The sequence below is a fragment of the Seriola aureovittata genome, chromosome 12, assembly GCF_021018895.1.
Source record: "Seriola aureovittata isolate HTS-2021-v1 ecotype China chromosome 12, ASM2101889v1, whole genome shotgun sequence".
NCBI classification, from domain to species: Eukaryota; Metazoa; Chordata; class Actinopteri; order Carangiformes; family Carangidae; genus Seriola; species Seriola aureovittata.
Genome location: NC_079375.1, coordinates 14332394 through 14350541, shown reverse-complemented (window position 1 = coordinate 14350541; position 18148 = coordinate 14332394). Strand labels below are relative to the sequence as shown.

The window sequence follows — 18148 nt, the reverse complement described above, 5'->3', positions numbered from 1 at the left end:
AAAGGTACTGGCCTCGAAAACATCAGGCATCAGGCAACACCAGAAGCAGCCAGCACAACAGATGAGACAAGACACCGTGAGGCAAAATATGAAGCGTATTTTCAGCTCGATGGCATCTGAAGTACAAATGAATGCCAATGATTCAATCAAGGCCAGGTCTCAATATGATTAAATGATGCTGCGTAACCTTTCGATCTGATTTTAATGCATTTCAAATTGTGGCTCTAAGATGCACTTTGAAATCTGGTTGTTAATCGGATTCTGTGGCATTACAACAGCAGTGCGTGTGTGTGTGATGTCCTAAAACACTACAAGATACTAGAATCTGCTGATGCAAAAGGTTCATGTGACAGCCTAGTTTCCACAAAGCATTTTTGGCTATTTTGGATTTGTGTATCCTCTTGGGTAACGTTTCATTATGGAAGATGCCAGGGACATAATCGCCACAGAAAACATCAAAAACACTTGACTGCAACTTAAAAACTGACAACAAACACTGCAAAAAGCTTAAAGTGACGAGGTTATAAATAACTTAATTTAAAATCCAAAGGAGACAATTCGGGACATTCAAATGGCTCAAAATTAAGCCATAGAAATATTTTGCATATTAGCACATGTTGCATGATAAAAGCCACTAATCACAATATTATAGTAAGAACAATTTACTTTTGTGTTCTGCTAAGGTCAATTCCCACCAACCGCAACATCGTATCTCTTATATAAATTGCAAAAACTTTTAACTTACTGAAAGGGTACGATTAAAAGTGATGTAATAACATAAAAGAATTGATGGGATTAAAAGCTTGAAACTAAGTGACTGATGACCTGAGATTTTGACACAGCAGGTTTTTTTCGTGGTTGTGACTATAATGCTGATGATTGCTGCAATTACTCAATACATCTCTCAATGAAAAAAAAACTAAGGGGAGAAAAAAAGGGGAGCAAGAAGAAAAGAAGAAGAAGAAAACTATGATTCAGTGCTCTCTCATTCTAAGGGCAGGATCATAACAACCACATCAGATGTAATGAGTTTTAGTGAAGACATGTCTGCATTTCCTCCAAATTTGTTCTGCCCCCAGAAAAGGGGAGGAAGCTCGGATATCCACAGCCTGGCTTAATGATTTCTTTTCTATGCAAATTGACCACAGATTATGATAGAATTTAATAGGCTGTGCCTGGGAGTCCATAAAGAGTCAAAAATTTGGTCACAGAAACTTAAGACTTCATGACTTTAGGGTGCAAGCTTTTATAATACTCATCCATACAGTATACGGTGTCAGCGGAAATGTGTCACATACAGCGGGAGGGCTTCTCTTCTCAGTGGTGAAAATTTGTTTGAAAGGAACTGACTAGAGGCTTGTAAAGCCTGTAAAGCAATAAGAAAAAAAATCTGTCAAGATGCCGACAAATTGGAAAAGCTTGGCAAGGAAATCTGATCTTGAGTGAATATGTGACTTTGTGCTTCCAGCAGAGGGCAAACTAACTCCAGCATGAGTTGACCTGAACACATCGAATATCAGTCAGTCAAGGAGTCAGTCTAATCTATGGCAATCCAGCAGCCCTGACAAATGAGTCAATGCTCACAAAAAGCAGACTGAACACTGAATTACACACTATTATAACACAGTATGCAGAAATTACATTATATTACAATTACATTACATTAATACACTGACTCATTGTATGTGGACTGATATACATCAGTGACGTCTTAGAAAAATTAGTCTAAAGCTTAAAAGACTATATATCTTCAAACAAAATGATGTCTGGTTTGTGGCGCTTTAAGTCTGACTCACCTTTTAGAAACATCTAAAAATAGCCTGTGATTAGAAAACATTTTTTGGGATGACATGCCCCCTAGAGGCAGACAGATTTGTCACAATCTAAATATTTCACAGCTCCTCCACAGAGTCACACATGGGGAGAAACTGATTCACGCCTCAACATATTTTTGTCCCTTACTGAAGCCACAATCGATACACCCCACCACCCCCCCACCCCCTGTGTAATTCAAGTTAAGTTTGGATCCTTTCTGTGAGTGTTGCTCAGAAATGGCATTATGGGAATGCTATTGCTGGGGTATTACTGAGCAGACTAGATAAAAAAGATGTCCCCCCCTGTGTGTTGGGCTTCTGATGTTTTCTTTGTGGGAACATAAAAAAGGACCAATCTCTTCAGCTAAACAAAGTAGGCAGCACACAATCTGGCAGATGTACAAAGCAAATCAGAGCTGTAAGGGAATAGAAAATGATAGGCAGACTCTAATCAGGACAACCTAATTTTGTTTGCACATGGAGAAGCTGTGAACAGTCATTCCATTTAGGCCATGAACTTTACAAACAAGTATCTCATCAAATCTTTTTTTTTTCCAGTTGAGTCTAAAAGCAAGTGTGAAAGTACCAGGGAAACTACCAGCCTTGATACCAGCAGATGGGTTTGTTTTACAATACTGACACGTACTGTTCAAACGTCCATAAAAACAAATTTTACAAATGATCCTGTACACTGGAAATAAATTTGTGTCACGTATGATACTGAAATGACACTTAAAACTAACATGAGACAGTTTTATTTCCTCATGTGGACTACATGAGGAAATAAAACTGTCTCCTTGCGCATCAAACTAGCACTCCAACAACGCTGTGCCATCTTGTGCATTTTAAGCCTGGTGACAAAAAAAAAAAGAAAAAAAAAAAAAAAAAAAAAGAAATGCCGGCTACATTTGAACAAGAAGTGCAAAGAGTAGGTTTAAAATACATCTTATTTTACCTTTTCTCCCTTGGCGGATCCCCTACGGTAGTTTCCCGCACCTGCAGATGAGTTCATGGTCCCATACAGCAATAGTCTGCAATACAAGAATATTCACCTGAAGCCGCCCGAACAAGCAACTTTGATCTCTCTCCCTCTCTCTCTCTCTCTCTCTCACACACACACACACACACACACACACACACACACTCATGCAAGTAAGAACGGGCGCGCGCACATACACATACGCGTGCGCGCACACACACTGCCAATAACCAGGAATATATCTGCGTCTTTTTTTTTCTCGCAACCTGCAAGTTGAATAGCCTCACGTGTAGATAATCGCTCACTGAAGATTGCATGCAGTTGAGCTCCAGCTATTCCAGCCAGATTAAACGCCACCCACCTGTGGTAATGCTATTCAAAAAGAGTTGTCCGGTGTGTAATCAAAGCGCTATAGGCGCAGCCTCTCTCCAGAGACAGTCTACTGTATACCGGCTGTACACTGTGCTCCGCTGTGTCTGCCTGCAGCAGTCAGCTGGGTTTAGCAGAAAGTTTCCGCGCGATGACAAGTCACTGCGATTTCAACTCAGCAACTGAAGTTTCCTTTGTAGTTACGTGCAGATGTGTTGCTCTTAATGAGCTGATCCACGGCCAGTTTTGGTGCTCCTGATCAGGGTATGCATTTACAGAGGGAAAAAAAGGAGAAGATGAGCAGAGGAGCAGCCGCTTTATCAGCGAATTGCATATGCGTTTCTATTCCAAGGAGTGGTGATCCACTGCAAACCTCAAAGTATCCACGTTTAACTGTGCGGTCTGAATCCACTTAGCTGAATAGGAGTCTTTATTGGCCATCTCATCACCACCTTTTTTGAAATGTTCACGCCCCGTCTTGGACTGTCATAACATCTTTGGGTGCTTTTGTGGGGCGAATTGTATAATCAACTCAGACCAGCATCTATGGCTGCTGTTTATCTGGAGAGTTTCTGACTCTGCTCTCACATCTTGTTTCTGAATTGTTGGTTTCTCTGATCCAGTTATGAGCTGGATGAACAGCGTAACCCTGCACGTCCTCTGCACAAACTTCCCCTGCAAGCCGGCGATTAGAAGCTTTTAGCGGTGGGTGGTGGTGAAAGGCGACAATATGGCACCCTTTAGCTCCCTCTGCAGTTATTTATTTTTTATTTTTTTTTTAAACCAAAAGGCCTGATGAGGAAAGGGATGCAAAGGGGTTCATTACAGAGAGTAAAGTGTGAATTTAGTGAAACCACAGGGAGCTAAGTGGCAGAGCACTCTGAAGATACTAATGATCCAGGTCTGGGGAATTTCCTCCAACTTCTGCTGCAGCTAATTAAAGGGAACAAAGGACAGAGTTTGCTTTTGTTAACAAGAAATATATGATTGATATTTAGTTAAGGGTATTTGTGTGAACCCAGCACAGAATAAGCCTATTTTTTTGTCTTCTTTTTCCCTCCACAGACCTGCCATCACATATATCCATGCTGAAATCACACTGAGGCACATGACTGATTACAGTGGGTGGCCAGTGAAGACAACCTTGATACTGCTCTCTGTGGAGCTTTGAAGAAATGTAGAGAGAACAATAAAGTCTGTGCAGCAACCCTCAACTTTCTTTCTGTTATTTCTTTGCCGCATTGCACTGATGTTGGACCATAAATAATTGAACAGTGAAATGTCGTATATAATACCCAAAGACATTGTGTAGGTATGACAATTCCCAATTGGGCTGCGCTGGCGAAATAGCAACAAGGCATCACCAAGCACTCATGTGTCTTAAGGAAGAAACAACAAATGCACAATTTGTGATCTTGTTCAGGCAGCTATGATGTTAGTGGTAACCTCGAAGTGCCAGTTGCAAATTAATTCAAATTCAAATTTCATGTTAAAACAATTTAAATTGTACATTATTTATTTTTTATTCAAATATGGAAACCATACCAGCACAAAACCATACCACCTTTCATGATGCTGTTATAACATGGCAAAACATATTATAACAACCATGCATGAGACGGGAGAAAGTATGAAGAAGTGTGTGTGACAGAGGGCTGAGCAGCATGGAGGCATCCTCCATCACAAAACCATCGTCTACAGATCACCACCATGGACAGCAGCCAGGCAGCTCTGTGGTGGTGTTAATGGAAGAACAGGCAAGGGGCTCTAAAGCCACAGGAGACCAATTACAGTTGTTATACTGTTGTGGAAATGTTCAAGTGGAGAGGAGGTTTTAGACCAGGAACTGAATTACACACTGAACCCAGATAAACTGGAAATCAGCCAAAATCAGGGGGGTTGTTGTTGAATGAAGGAAATCTGAATAAAAAACATGCCTTACAATGCTCCTCTCGTTTTGTCTTTCTCTGTTTGTGTTATGGACCAGCTTTGTAGTTTAATCACCAACAGATTAACACCTACAGTATGAATGAAGGTTTTAGAGTAAATTCATTAAAGCCCAGTATTACCTTAGTAATCAAAACTTGGGGCAAATACTTTGGATGACCATAAAATGCTCAAGAACTTATGTAATCTAACGTAATATCTAAGGTTGGAGCAAAAGCTCATTCAAAGTAGTTTTATGATTCACTTTCTACTTAAGAGGAACCATGTTGAAATCACTAACGTAACCCTCCATTTTTAGATTCATTGTTTATTTGTTTATTTCCCATCTGAAAAAACTCACAAAATGTGAATGTGGTGATAATGATAGGAATAATCACTACATCCCCTAAGAAGACTTCATTTATAATTACTCTCTGTTCCCTGTGCACATCATGTCAGCTGAAGGATTATCTGTACTGAATTACATCTTTACATCAGGAAATAAGCTGACTATTACAAAGTATCAGTGTTCCCAAGATCCTGTTATCAATAAGACATTTCCTGTCAGAGTGCTGTGGATCCTGTGCTGCATTTTTAGATCCTGTTTCAGTCCCTGTGGTCTATAAGCATTTGATGAAGCCAAATATGCTTCGGACATAAAAAAAAAAAAAAAAAAAAAAAAAGACTTCTAGCACAGGAAGATATAGGTCATCCCTTGGATTCTTTTAAAACAATCTGCAGTTTTTATCAGCTCAGCTCAAAAAAGTTAAAAATTTGAAAATCTTTGACATGATTTAACATTTTGGGATTTCATCTTTTGGAAGACACATCCAAAGTTCCTATAGTTTTGATACTGGCAAGAGAAAGAAACCAAAATGTCTGCTAAAGACAGTTGATTTCAAAATGGGCTTCATGGATTTGCATATAACTTTATTATTTATTCCATCATCACCTCTGAAACAGTGGTCTAGACACAGAGTAAATCATAAGACTTCTTGCTGGAAATCCATTCTTTCTCCCAGTTGGCCTTCCCCTGTCCTCATTAGAATATCAAGGAGTTGACCACATGAGCTGTGGGGCGATACATAAATCTCTGTTCTGAGCACCGCTGATTTAATGGACCTGAAGACCTCAGGGGTTGGAAGTGTACGTTTTGGGGATCACTGGCGGCATGTGGAAGGCAGGCCCTATAGTGATAATGACCTGAATGACCAGGGGAAGCAGCGCTATCAGCTTAAAAAGCTCCTCCACTTAATGATGTGTGGGCTGCTGAAGGGCTGACATGAGGTTGGACCAACACAAGGCTGAGTACAGGCAGCAGTACCAACACCCCTGCCCTTAACATTCATTTCCACTCCTCCACTTTGCCTGAAATTACTTAATACATTTGCCTGCAGGAACATGGGTCATATGAAGCCACTAAAATCCATTTGTAGCGCATGACTTGGTGAGGAGCACTTTACAGGGTGAACCACTTTCCAAAAATCTACTTGTAAAAGCAGGGAAGAACAACTAAAAAGACAAAAGAGCTGTATTAATGTAAAAGTTCAAATGTCCTCTACTTGTAGAAAAAAAAAGGTTCCATCTACTTTTTACTGTCAGCAGGAAAAACCAAAACCAAAAACATGACAGCCTCTCAATACTCTCAGCAACAAGCCCCATTGTTCTTACTGAAGACATTAATCTATAAAAAAAAAAAAAAAATAGGTCACACATTTTATAAAAAAGGCTGAATAATTTCTTAAAACAGCTGGACACTAAAGTCACCCTATCTGTTTTCATGGTTTCTGGAAAAAAATGGAAAAATATCAATATATCAATAGCACAAAGGAATACGATATATTGGGTTTTGCAAGTACAGGTAACACTTGTTAGTATGATCAATTCATTGTTGATTTTGGTCTTTTCATGAAATATCACCAGAATTATCCTTTAAACTTAAGTTGATCATAGGAATCTCCATGTTCAGCGGAAAGCTGGAGCCAAGAAATAGTTAGCTTAGCTTAGCATAAAGACTGGAAACAGCAGGAAACGATTAGCCTGGCTCTGTCTGTATGGAACAAAATCCAGCTACCAGCACCTTTAAAGCTCAATAATTAACAATCTTGTTTGTTCAATTTGTACATTAAAGTGTAAAAACAGCAAGTTGTGTTTTTACAGCTGGTTCTGTGCTGAACTACCTCTTGGAAGCTAGCAGTGACTTCCAAGAGTCTCTCTTTGTACCCTGGCAACTTTGCGGTGACGCTAAGACTCCAGAAAGTCATTGTCCTCTGACAAGAAAGCAAATACTCATGTCTCCCAAAATTCAGAACAATTCCTTTAATCAGTAATTAAAAAAAAGAGTCTGCTAAGTAACTGCTAACCTTAAATATCACATTTAAATGACAAACCAACTCTTACCCTTTACTTATTTTCAACCTAATTCTGACCGTAAAACTACGTCTTAACCCTCAAACAGTCCTTTAAAGGACTCATAAAGATAGACATACAAGAGCGCACACACACACACACACACACACACACACACACACACACACACACACACTGCATTACAAAGACCCACAGCCTGCATCAGCTTTCAGGGCCAGGTCTCAGACTTCCAGCCACTTTATCTCAGGTTGTGGTCAAGAGCGACATGCAGCCTTCTTGTCGTATTTCCTTTCAGTCGTGCAGTTACACACAGCTCCTGTTTACCACTCCACTGACATCCACACAGTAATTACAACTGACCCCAAAAAGGCAACAATCTCAGAATTTACATAAAGTGTACAGACTGCATGCAGGCTGTGCAAGAACTAGTCCATATATCTTGTCTGTATATTTAAATTGAAATGTGCATCTTCATCTTTCCCTGGCGCCTGGCGGATAGTGAAACTTCTTCTCCTGAGCTGTTGGTTGCAGAGTAGATGAGAAGATTGGCCGATGGGAGATACTAAGTGTGACTTTCTGTATTAAAATAAGCACCCGTCGCCTATGCTACAAACAGTCTAGAGTAGGAGACGCTAAAGCTTCTGTGGAACTGTTTCTGTGCCACCGGGGGATATTCGTGATGCTCAATTGCATGCAATATGGCCATTTGTTGTGAGCACAGTCAAATTTGTTTATGGGATTTGGTCAGAGTTTTCATGGTTGCCCTGTATGGTAAACATTCATCAAATAGTGTTTAATATGACAATCTCACATTGGTGTGAGGAATTCTCGACCCAGAGTCAGTGTTGTGGTTGTATTAGAGGGATAAATCATTCCATTAGTGGCTATGCTGTTTCACAACGCCACAAGGAATATGTTGGCCCAGATTAATCTTCAGAATGAGCCAACAATTCAATAATCTCCATGGTCTATGTGCAAACTGTCATATTTTATTATAGAATTTGTCAACATGAGGATGAGAAGGGACAGATAGTACACAAAATGAGCCTGCAAGAGATTTGATTTAGACACATTTGTGTGGGATCACAGCATTGTGTTCTGTACCAAAGAGCTAAGCAAACAACATTATGTGCACACACACACACTGAGTAAGTGGCTGTCATGTAAGGTACATGCAGCACGGATAAATCTCTCCATTTTCCCATCTGAGCTGCATTCCCAGTTATTTGCCATTGCTACAATACCTCTAAAATGCTCTCAATTACAGGCGTCAGGAGGTCAAGATGGTAGTTACACTCCAATCAGATCCTCGAGACAGGAAAGCATCACCCTGATACTATAGCTCTATCACATTATTCTGCGGACACCCATCTTCATGCATCACTTTGGCAGCACATTAAGCTTTGTGTGCTTTATAAAGCGGAATTATAAAAAGGGAAAAGGGAGCCAAATATCTCACGTGGACAGAAATATGCTGCATACACAAAGGTCATATACCAGTTCAAAAACAATTACTCATCATCAAAACCTTTTGTCTCTGTGTGCTTTGTTGTTTTGACAAAAAGAGGGGGACCATTCATCACCATGAATGGAGGGAGACACTGAATTTTTACTGTACTGTACTTCAGCATATTCAGCCACTGTCAGTGCTGCTGCATCTTTGGCTTGACGGTGGTGATTTGTGGTTTATGATTTATGATTCTTTGGGATTGGAAAACAAGTCTGTCCTGCATGTGTAAATATTTCACTCTTAAAAAAAGTTGGTACTCTCTAATTGTGTTCACTGAGGTAAGTTGAACAGGTCAGGGGCACCACTCCAGGTCGGTAGCTATTCAGATTATTCCTGTTACAATACTATCGTCACAATCGAAATACCACAAGGGGTTGCAAAAAATAAATCTGATGGGTCTTGAGTTGATTAACAGGAACAGAAATTAGAATTGTCCTCTTGTCTGTACAAGCAGTTTATTACAACCCATAGTAACGCTTTATTGGTAGGTGACCTCTAGCAGCCATAGTAATTATGACAGGAGCAAAGGTGGAATTTAGATGACATTGTACGACAAAGTTTGAGTAGAGCTAGTATTTTACTTTCCGCATCTGCAAGTATGCGAGGGTGATGTAAATTTCTTTGTCAGTGGGTGTATGCAAGGCTCTGTGTGGATGTCAGCGTACCCTCCAATTCGTTGTGTCCACATGGCCACTACTACAAGGGCACTGCTAACTACAAAGAAGTATAGAAATAACTACTACTACAACTACTATATCTTGTTTACAATGTTCAACATCTTAGTTTAGCGTGTTAGCACACTAACATTTGCTAATTAGCCCTAAACAAAAGTACAGCAGAGGCTAAAGGGGATGGTTAATACTTGTATAAGTATTTGGTCAAAGTAAGTAATAACATTTTATCCCGAGAAGACATGAATGTCTTCATGAATGTTTCATGGCAGTCCATCCAATAGTTGTCAAAACATTTGATCCAAAACCACAAATGAGAGGTTTATGGAACTTGTCACTGTCTGGGAATGTCTGTACAACATTTCGTGCCAGTCTATCCAGTAGATGTTTAGATATTTCACAGAATACGTGAAATATTTTACTTGCTGGTGGCACTAGGAGAAAGGTCATGGGATCACCTTCATGGAAATCCATGCAAAAATTGTTGAGCTATTTCAGCCCAAACCAATAGACTGACCAGCTGGCCAGGCAACAGACAGACCAACACTGCCATCCATGGAGCCAAGCTGCTAGCATAATCACTCTTTGACTGAACCAAGGGGTTGCATGCAGATGTAGTTTTGCTTTCGGCGGCCATTGGAGAAAAAGGTTGGAAACCACACTTCCTCTGTTCAAACATAAAGTAATGGCTGGTTGAGGAAAGTTTCGTTTGAATCAGTTGGGGTTTTGCATATGCCTCAGCTGCAGACAGTTTGTTTCTTACACTGTTCTTGCACTATTTTTGGCCTGATAACCACTCTGTTTGTCTGAGGATTAGAGAAGACCATTACTGTTTTATGTCTGAGATTATATTTAACATTTCAAAGAGCCCGTGAGTTGCCAAACTGCAGGGCTTTTTTTTTGGCTGTTTCCAGACATTATGCAGAACCTTAGCATGAAAATCTGAAAGTGTCTCTCTCTTTCTCTGTCTATCTCTTTCTGTCTGTGTGTTGCTGCCGCACACATAGGCACCGAACTGTCTTCCTCACCTTCTTTATTACATCTAACTCTAGCTATGTTAGTCAATGCAAGAGATGAATATGTTTATAAAAGCAGAACTGAAAACAACCATCACACATTTTTACTTGCCACCTCAGATAGCTTCAAAATACCTGAAAAAACCTTTTGTCAGGTTTTTGGCGTATGCAGTCTCATCACCTGCCTCATCAAACTTTGAAGTGATCCCTTGGTAGCCAGCAAAGAGAATTCTGGCAATTCCCTAATGGACTTGGACACCATCACTTATTCAGCAGTCTCACATTCAGCCCAGCACCTGAATTTGGGATAGTTTTCACCCATTTCATGTTGGTTCACTGCATCTTTCCCTGGACTGTGAAAGAGCCTTTTCTAAAATACATGAAAACATGTAGGTTTGTAGCATGGACTTCTGACAGTTTTCTGGAGGGGTTGTGCAAATAACCCAAGTGACCTCATTTAGACAGCTTGTACACTATCCAAATTAGTCTCTTTGATAATTCCATTTACCTTCACAGACGCATTTAGATATTAATTTTAAAACAAATACACACACTGATTTATGATTTATACCTAGGAGCCAGCAGACATGATAAAGCGGTGCCTTTTCCTTTTCATAAGGATTTCTGAGTTGGGCTGCAGACCTTAACATTTCTTCCTATTGCTTAATAGTTGGCTGGGAGTTCACTAAACTTGCTAAATTATTTTTGGTGATGCATGAATTGAATGGCCTGTGATTTTTTTCACACACATTACAGTAACAGCAAGGATGTTTTCAACCTTTGCGTAACCTAAATACTACCTGCAAACTTCATTTCTTATGAGTACACGCTTCATTATTGACAGATGGACTCCTGCACACTCTTTCCCAGCTGAGATATCTAGGACAGATGCATCTACTGGTTCAAGAAACTGGCCTATTTTCAAAGGTGGCTTTGTTCCCCTTGGAAATAATCCATTTGGACCCTTAGATCAGACAGTAAAGGGAAGGCAAATTTAACAAGATGGAGATTGATGAAAACATAATCTAACACTCATGACCCTAATGGTCCTACAACTGTCAGCTTGTCATTGAAAGGTTGGATTAATTAGAGTGCTCTGACCCACAGTCGAACAGGAATAGGGATGTCAGTTACTAGCTGGCTAGACTGAGCACCGATATCAAAACTTAATGAAATGCCCTCAAAATGTATGCCTTTCCTCGGTTTGCTGCCACAAACTGAAACGTTTGATCATGCACAAGCTGTGCCAATAACCTGCAGGAAGGACAGCGAGTCATTCTATTGCTATGTGAGGGTCTGTGGATCTGTGTGCAACTGAAATCGTTAACTGATCGGCACACTTTCAACAACAAGGGGAACTATTCGCCGACCTTGCTGTAGTGTATGAAAAGACATGAAGAGAGACAACAGCCATGATAGATTTCACTATCTTGATTTAGCGTGCATGCGTGCTAACATTTGTTAATTTACATTTCATCCTGAGAGGGACATGAATTAAAAGTCAGGGATCAGCAAAGAAGGATTCCTCCTAGCACCATGAATGTCTGTACAAATTGCAACGCATTCAGCAGTTGTTGATATATTTCAATCTGGGCTGAAGTGGTGATCAACAGACAGACCATGATGGTCCATGACATGTTTTTCCCTATCCCTGTAGCCTTCAAGCTGTTGTTAACATATAGGAGTCATATCATTGCTTGGTTTTATGTATCTCAGTGCATTATTATATCCATTATTACTGCCTACATTCTCTAGCTGAATGCTGTTAATGCATCAGTAGGTATCTGGTATTTTATTACTTGGAACATTCAGTCAGAGTTTATTACAACCCATAATTCAAGAAAAGCACTTCATCAAATAAAAGAATGAAACCAAAGCTGTGTGGACAATTGCAGATTATTCAAATGCAAAAAGGCCATCATCTAATAGCCTGGCTACTACTCTCAACGGAGATTTGGTAAACCACTGAAACACACAGCATTTAATTGGCTGTACTGAGGTCTGTGTTAGCCCTGTGGTAGACTGGCATCCTGCCCAGGATGTACCCCATCTCTCACCCAGTGTGTGCTTGGAAAGGCTCCATAAGCAGATGGCTAGATGGATACTGGGATCTTCTTTCAGGCTGCTTGTCCTTTCCACAAAATTTAAACTTTCTCTACACAATACCAAAATCTATTAGACACAAGTCATGTTAACCTATCAGTTATATGCACAACATGATAATTACAGTATAAGGTACAGGAGAATAGGACAAAGCCACATATATCAAACACCTCGGTTTTCTCTGTCCTCCCCTGTTTTAAGAGTTATCAATCTTTTATCCATGATTTCTGATGCTGTTCCCAGTCTATACCAGTAACGAGGAGAAATACGAATGTCGGTAAATCACTTCCAAAACAATACCCACACTTCATCATAGTTCATTGCTATGTCAACAAACAACATGACAGCTTGATAACACAAAGGGTGAGTTGCTGTATTTCCTGTCAGGTATTCACAATCACTTGCAACAAACTGTCATAGATTTCTCCCTTCAGGACAAGCCTATTACCAGGATTCATATTTCTGGGCAGAGGGAAAAAAATGAATATAACAGAAAGCAAATTGAGGGATGGTGTGACATTTTTTGGCACACTGATATAAGCGTAAGTGTGATCTGTGCTGTAATGTTATAACATTGTTCCAAAAGGTTTGACAAGCATCAGCATAGTGAATATTCAATGCATTTGGACTATCGTCGTGGACAAAAAAAAAAGACACTGTAAACACAGATACATCCAATTTCCCTTTGATGTCTTTGGTTATTTATGAAAACATGTCAGGTGGCTGTCATAACACGCTACAAGGAGTGAAATTATCTAAAATTTCAACAGGCAGGGACGTTGTTTAGAACTTTAACTAAATTTTTTTAAAAGTAAGCCTGAAGAGCACGGATGTTCATTCTTGATCTTGTGAACAGTATGTGTGAGAAATTCATGACAGCTCAATGGTTAAAAAAAAAAGAAAAAAAAAAGAGAAGAGAAAGTGGACCAAGTGCCCTGACCAAGTGACTTATAGCCTATTCACACACATCAACAATCCTTAAATCTAAGTATATGAAAAATTGCATGAAAAGTTGAATTCCAAAAATCAATAAAGCAATTTAACAGGTTCATCATCCATGATCTTAAACTGTCAAAAATTCAATCCATAAACCTGCCATCACTTTGTCTTATAAGAAGAATAATTAAGTATAGAGTGTGTGGATCCCATTTATCTTACCAGACTGGGGAATAATATTGCAATCAAACTCTTCCTATCAAGCCCACTAAGAAAATATGCACACAAAGGAATGACTGCAAAGAGCAAAATTACAGTTCAAGTCATGTTTGATCATTATAATGAACAAATACGTTCTTATTGATCTATACAGATCACTTCCTTATCTATAGTCCATCAACATTTAGGTACATATGCTTATTCACTTTCTTACCAAGCGTGAAATGAGAAGATTGATACCACTCTCACGGCTATGCATAACTATGGAGGCAGTAAGCCTAGCTTAGCATAAAGACCCACTGACTGTACTGGTGCTGAGAATTAACACATATAACAAAACAAAAACAAACAAAAATGAATGTACTTGTATATGCTGATGCGTAAAAATACTCTGCATGTAATAGAAGTAAAAGGGTGAATAACAGGTTACTATCTGGTGCCCCAAACAGAGCCCCACCCTCACCCCTCCTCACCCCCACCCTCTACACTCCTTTGATGAGTGAGTGAGAGCCCTGTACTGTCAACAGGCCTTGGATCTCAGAGCAAAGCCCACTTCAATATTCTCTGTCACATTCACTCGGCTTGAGGACAGAGCATCAGTTCTGGTGTCTCACGGCCCACTACCCTTTCTCCCGGGTTTATATGGGAGCTTGAGCCCTGTGAATTCATCTCTGCTGGCTCGAGAAATTCCATAAGGCATTATCTGAGTCAGACAACTGATTTATGCAGCACAGAGGCTGCTTTATGGAGCCATATGACCTAATGAAATTTTCTGAGATACAGTACATGAGATAATGCTGGGACAAAAGAATTTCACAAGGAAGATTTCTGTAGCAGTTTTTCATGAGCGAGCAAATCTCTACAGGAAAGGTGACAATTTTGAAGGCTCGTCTGGGATTGCGAGAACATCGTTTGCCCCCTTCCTCTGAAAACAACTTCTAATAACGCACAATTAGGTGAAATAATCTCCGACCCAAACCAGACAAGCTTAAGATTCCTATTGTTTTCCTCTCCACTGGGTATTCAGAGCAAAAACAGAGAAGCATCTCACCTCAGCTCATTGCAACACCACCAGGATTACTGTATCATCCTGTACAGTGCCCTCTGTGTCTCTGAGGAGTTCAAGTGCGGCAGAGAATCCAGGATATTAGAGAACTCTTTGAGTGGGTACTGGTATGAAGTGTAAGACAGAGCAGAGTGGGATTTAACCTTGGCTATAATAAGGCCTCTTGGGTGTGCCTGCAAGGGAGCCCACTGTCTAACAACTCTTTGGTTCTTTTCCAAAAGAGAAAGTGGACAGGGGCTGAGTCTCTCCTCAGTGGAATAGAGGGCCACTTCAAGGAAGAGAGAGAAGATGGAAACATGGAGATGATGTGACAGGGAGGAATGGTGAAGAACTTTTGTTTGACAGAAAAAAAAGTCACGTTTCATATGCTGCCAAGATACTTTCACTCGGTCACATCAATGAATGATTGCCGGAGCAAATCAGGATGTTATAAGTGGATCAGAGGCTATTTCACTTTGTACTATTTGTGTATCCTTACCTTTAAATAAACCCTCTAAATAGACTTTGGTTCATTTTTGCTGACTTTTTTAGTTTTGCACCTTTTAAACTGTTCTCACCCCACATGCATGGCATCCTTTTTTCAGTCCAAACTTATTCTGACTTCGCATTTTGTCAATTTATCAAAGTTTAAAGCTCCCAGGTGTCTGTAAAATCTAAAAATCTTTAGTCATAATCTTTCAAATATTATTATAGAAGAGTTGTGGGTGTAAAAAAATATTGTTTCCCTATTTATACACACAAATTCAGCAGAAAGATGGAAGAAAGAAAGATTTAAAGTGATTTGTGCCCTTTTCATTGACTGTATGCTTGTAAATCATTGTCTATAGATATTAATGACATCGTGTGTAAAAGCCCCACAACAGCATATGATACACACACATATATACACACACACACACACACACACACATATGTATATATATATAAATATATATATAGATATATAGATAAAGTTGTGTTACTGTAATTAAAATAACATTAAAAATGAGGGTTAAATAAAAACTGGCTGAGAAAAGGACCTATGTGTTTTTCCATCTATGTTGAAGTGACATACACAACTCATATGACAGCAACTAAAGAATAGTGTATTGACCTGTCTGCTCATGCTTTTGTCCCACTTTGTCTGCACACATGTGACCGGGTGTTTTAGCGATTCACAAGTCCAGTTAGACTATTAATGCCTCCATATAAGTGGATGATGGGTGGGCCACATTGAACTCGCTGCTTTGCATCTGCTGTGGGTCATATCATTGCATAAACATAAGTGGCTGGCTGCAGAGAGCCGACAGCTCGGTCAGGTTTTTTGCACAAAGCAGTGAAGCTGAGCCTGTTCCTGGCTCTTTGATGATGCAACTGCCGAGTGCAAATGAAAGTTAGTCAGAGAGATGTAGAGAATTACAATATTTATTTTTTGATATGCAATAGTATCATAATATTATCTTGGCAAATGAGTTGTGATAGTATGATAACGAGAGCCAACACATTTTATTTCTTCACTTTCTCGTCTTGTCCTCATGAGAAAGGTCTCTCTGTACTGCCCACATGAGAGCTGAAAGCTGCTCAAGAAGTTTCTTAAACTTGTAACTTTAAAGCAATCAAGCAAGTGATTCCCCTTCATCACTGCACTTATGGCCCTTGTGCTACTCAAGAATGTCTGGGAAACTGCTGCTCTGGTCCTGCAGAAAAAAAGAAACCCTGTCTTATTTGTTGAGAACCTGTTAATTTGGTTTTGTCTGGCTCCTTGGATGTGAACTTCTTGGTTTCAGATATCACAGCGTGCAGACTGATTTTATGACACCCACCCTCCCCTTTAGCCCCTTCTCTCTTTCTCTATCCTCTCTTACTCTCTCTCTGTTAGCTCTTTGGATATATTCCCCTATGATTATAAATAGATTCTAATTAGCTCCTCCAGCCATGGGCAATAGAATTGTTCATCAAGTAGGGACTAGACTCAGAAGCCTTTATACATTAAAGCTTGTGCAAAAGTCAGAAGAATCGCAAATCCCCTCTGCCTGAATTTAATTTTTTTTCTGCAAAGCAGGGATTAATTTTCCTATATTTTATCAGTTCACAAATAATTCTGCGGTGCAATCAATTTCCCCTCATGGTTCAAAAGGACTAAGAAAGGTCAACTAAACCGTATGACTCAAAGTCACACAAAATCAGAAGACTGTTATGGTAAAAAGTAATGAAATACATTTGTCACAGATTTAAAAATAAATGCAGTCAATTAGTTATATAATATACCCTTACCCTGCTGAAATGAGCATCAGTACTTCACCATCAACCCCCCCCCCCCAGTTTCTCTTCAATGATTGGCTGATGATAAATACATTGCTTCTCGTACAGTATGTACAGTAATATTATCTGTTCATAACATCTAAGTACATTTGATACGCTTTGTAATTTCACTGAGACCTAAAATTTTCAATTCCGACTTCTTTCCACTTTATTCAAAGCTTGTCAAGACCAAAGACTTTTGATTTCTGAGATACGGCCAGAGGAAGAGACACTCCTTCCCCCTTTCACTATCTCTCTCTCTCACATCCACTCTCCCAATTTTGCCTGTTTAATGTACCCCAATTAAACAAAGTCCCTCTGAAAGTTTTGTTCTTAAAAGTTCACATTTTTGTTCTTTAATTAGGCTGTGATGAAAACCTCTCTCTGTTTAAAGGTAAGTAACAGTCATTCCACACTGAGCTTAAACTCCCAGTTGTCAGAAGAAATTATGATGCAGATTTGTTTCTGAAATATTTAAACATTTTATCTCTTTGAAATTAAAGATTAAAACAGATTCCCTATCCTGGAGCCTTTTGAAGTTTGTGTACTCTCTGTGGTTTTTGGCACTCACACTGAGCCTAATTTTTACAACATACTAAAGTTTTGAAGTGTGTTCTGCACGTAATTATAGGAAATAATTGTCTGGGTGTGCAGTGAAAGCATATGAGCTGGATTCTACGATACCTGTTCTTCTGCAGACAAAGAGCCCAGCCAGCATCTGGTTTCATGTTTCTTGTCTCTCCTATTATGTTAATATGATCCATCTGCTCACCTGGTAGCTGTCTGTCCTGTTATCCTGCAACTGCCTTTGCAGCTGCCTTTTGCGCTCCCTCAAGCAGCATCAGTGCTTTGTCTCTAAAAGCCTCCGATAAGAAATATGCAGGGAACT

At 39.6% G+C, this 18148-nt stretch overlaps 1 protein-coding gene across 2 annotated transcripts in view; it reads right to left on the bottom strand.

Annotated features, from left to right (window-relative positions):
• The window catches only part of LOC130179157 (dipeptidyl aminopeptidase-like protein 6), a 92035-nt gene that overhangs the window by 70260 nt on the left and 3627 nt on the right, over nt 1-18148 (bottom strand). Inside the window, exons 1-2 of one of the 2 annotated variants that reach the window (XM_056391953.1) lie at nt 3155-3289; nt 2770-2845 (exon numbers count right to left, since the gene is read on the bottom strand). In XM_056391953.1, coding sequence (XP_056247928.1) covers nt 2770-2826 — 57 coding nt within the window. In that variant the 5' untranslated portion in view covers nt 2827-2845; nt 3155-3289. Of the gene's footprint in view, nt 1-2769; nt 2846-3154; nt 3290-18148 lie in introns of those variants that run through there. The other variant, XM_056391952.1, reaches the window with a different exon arrangement.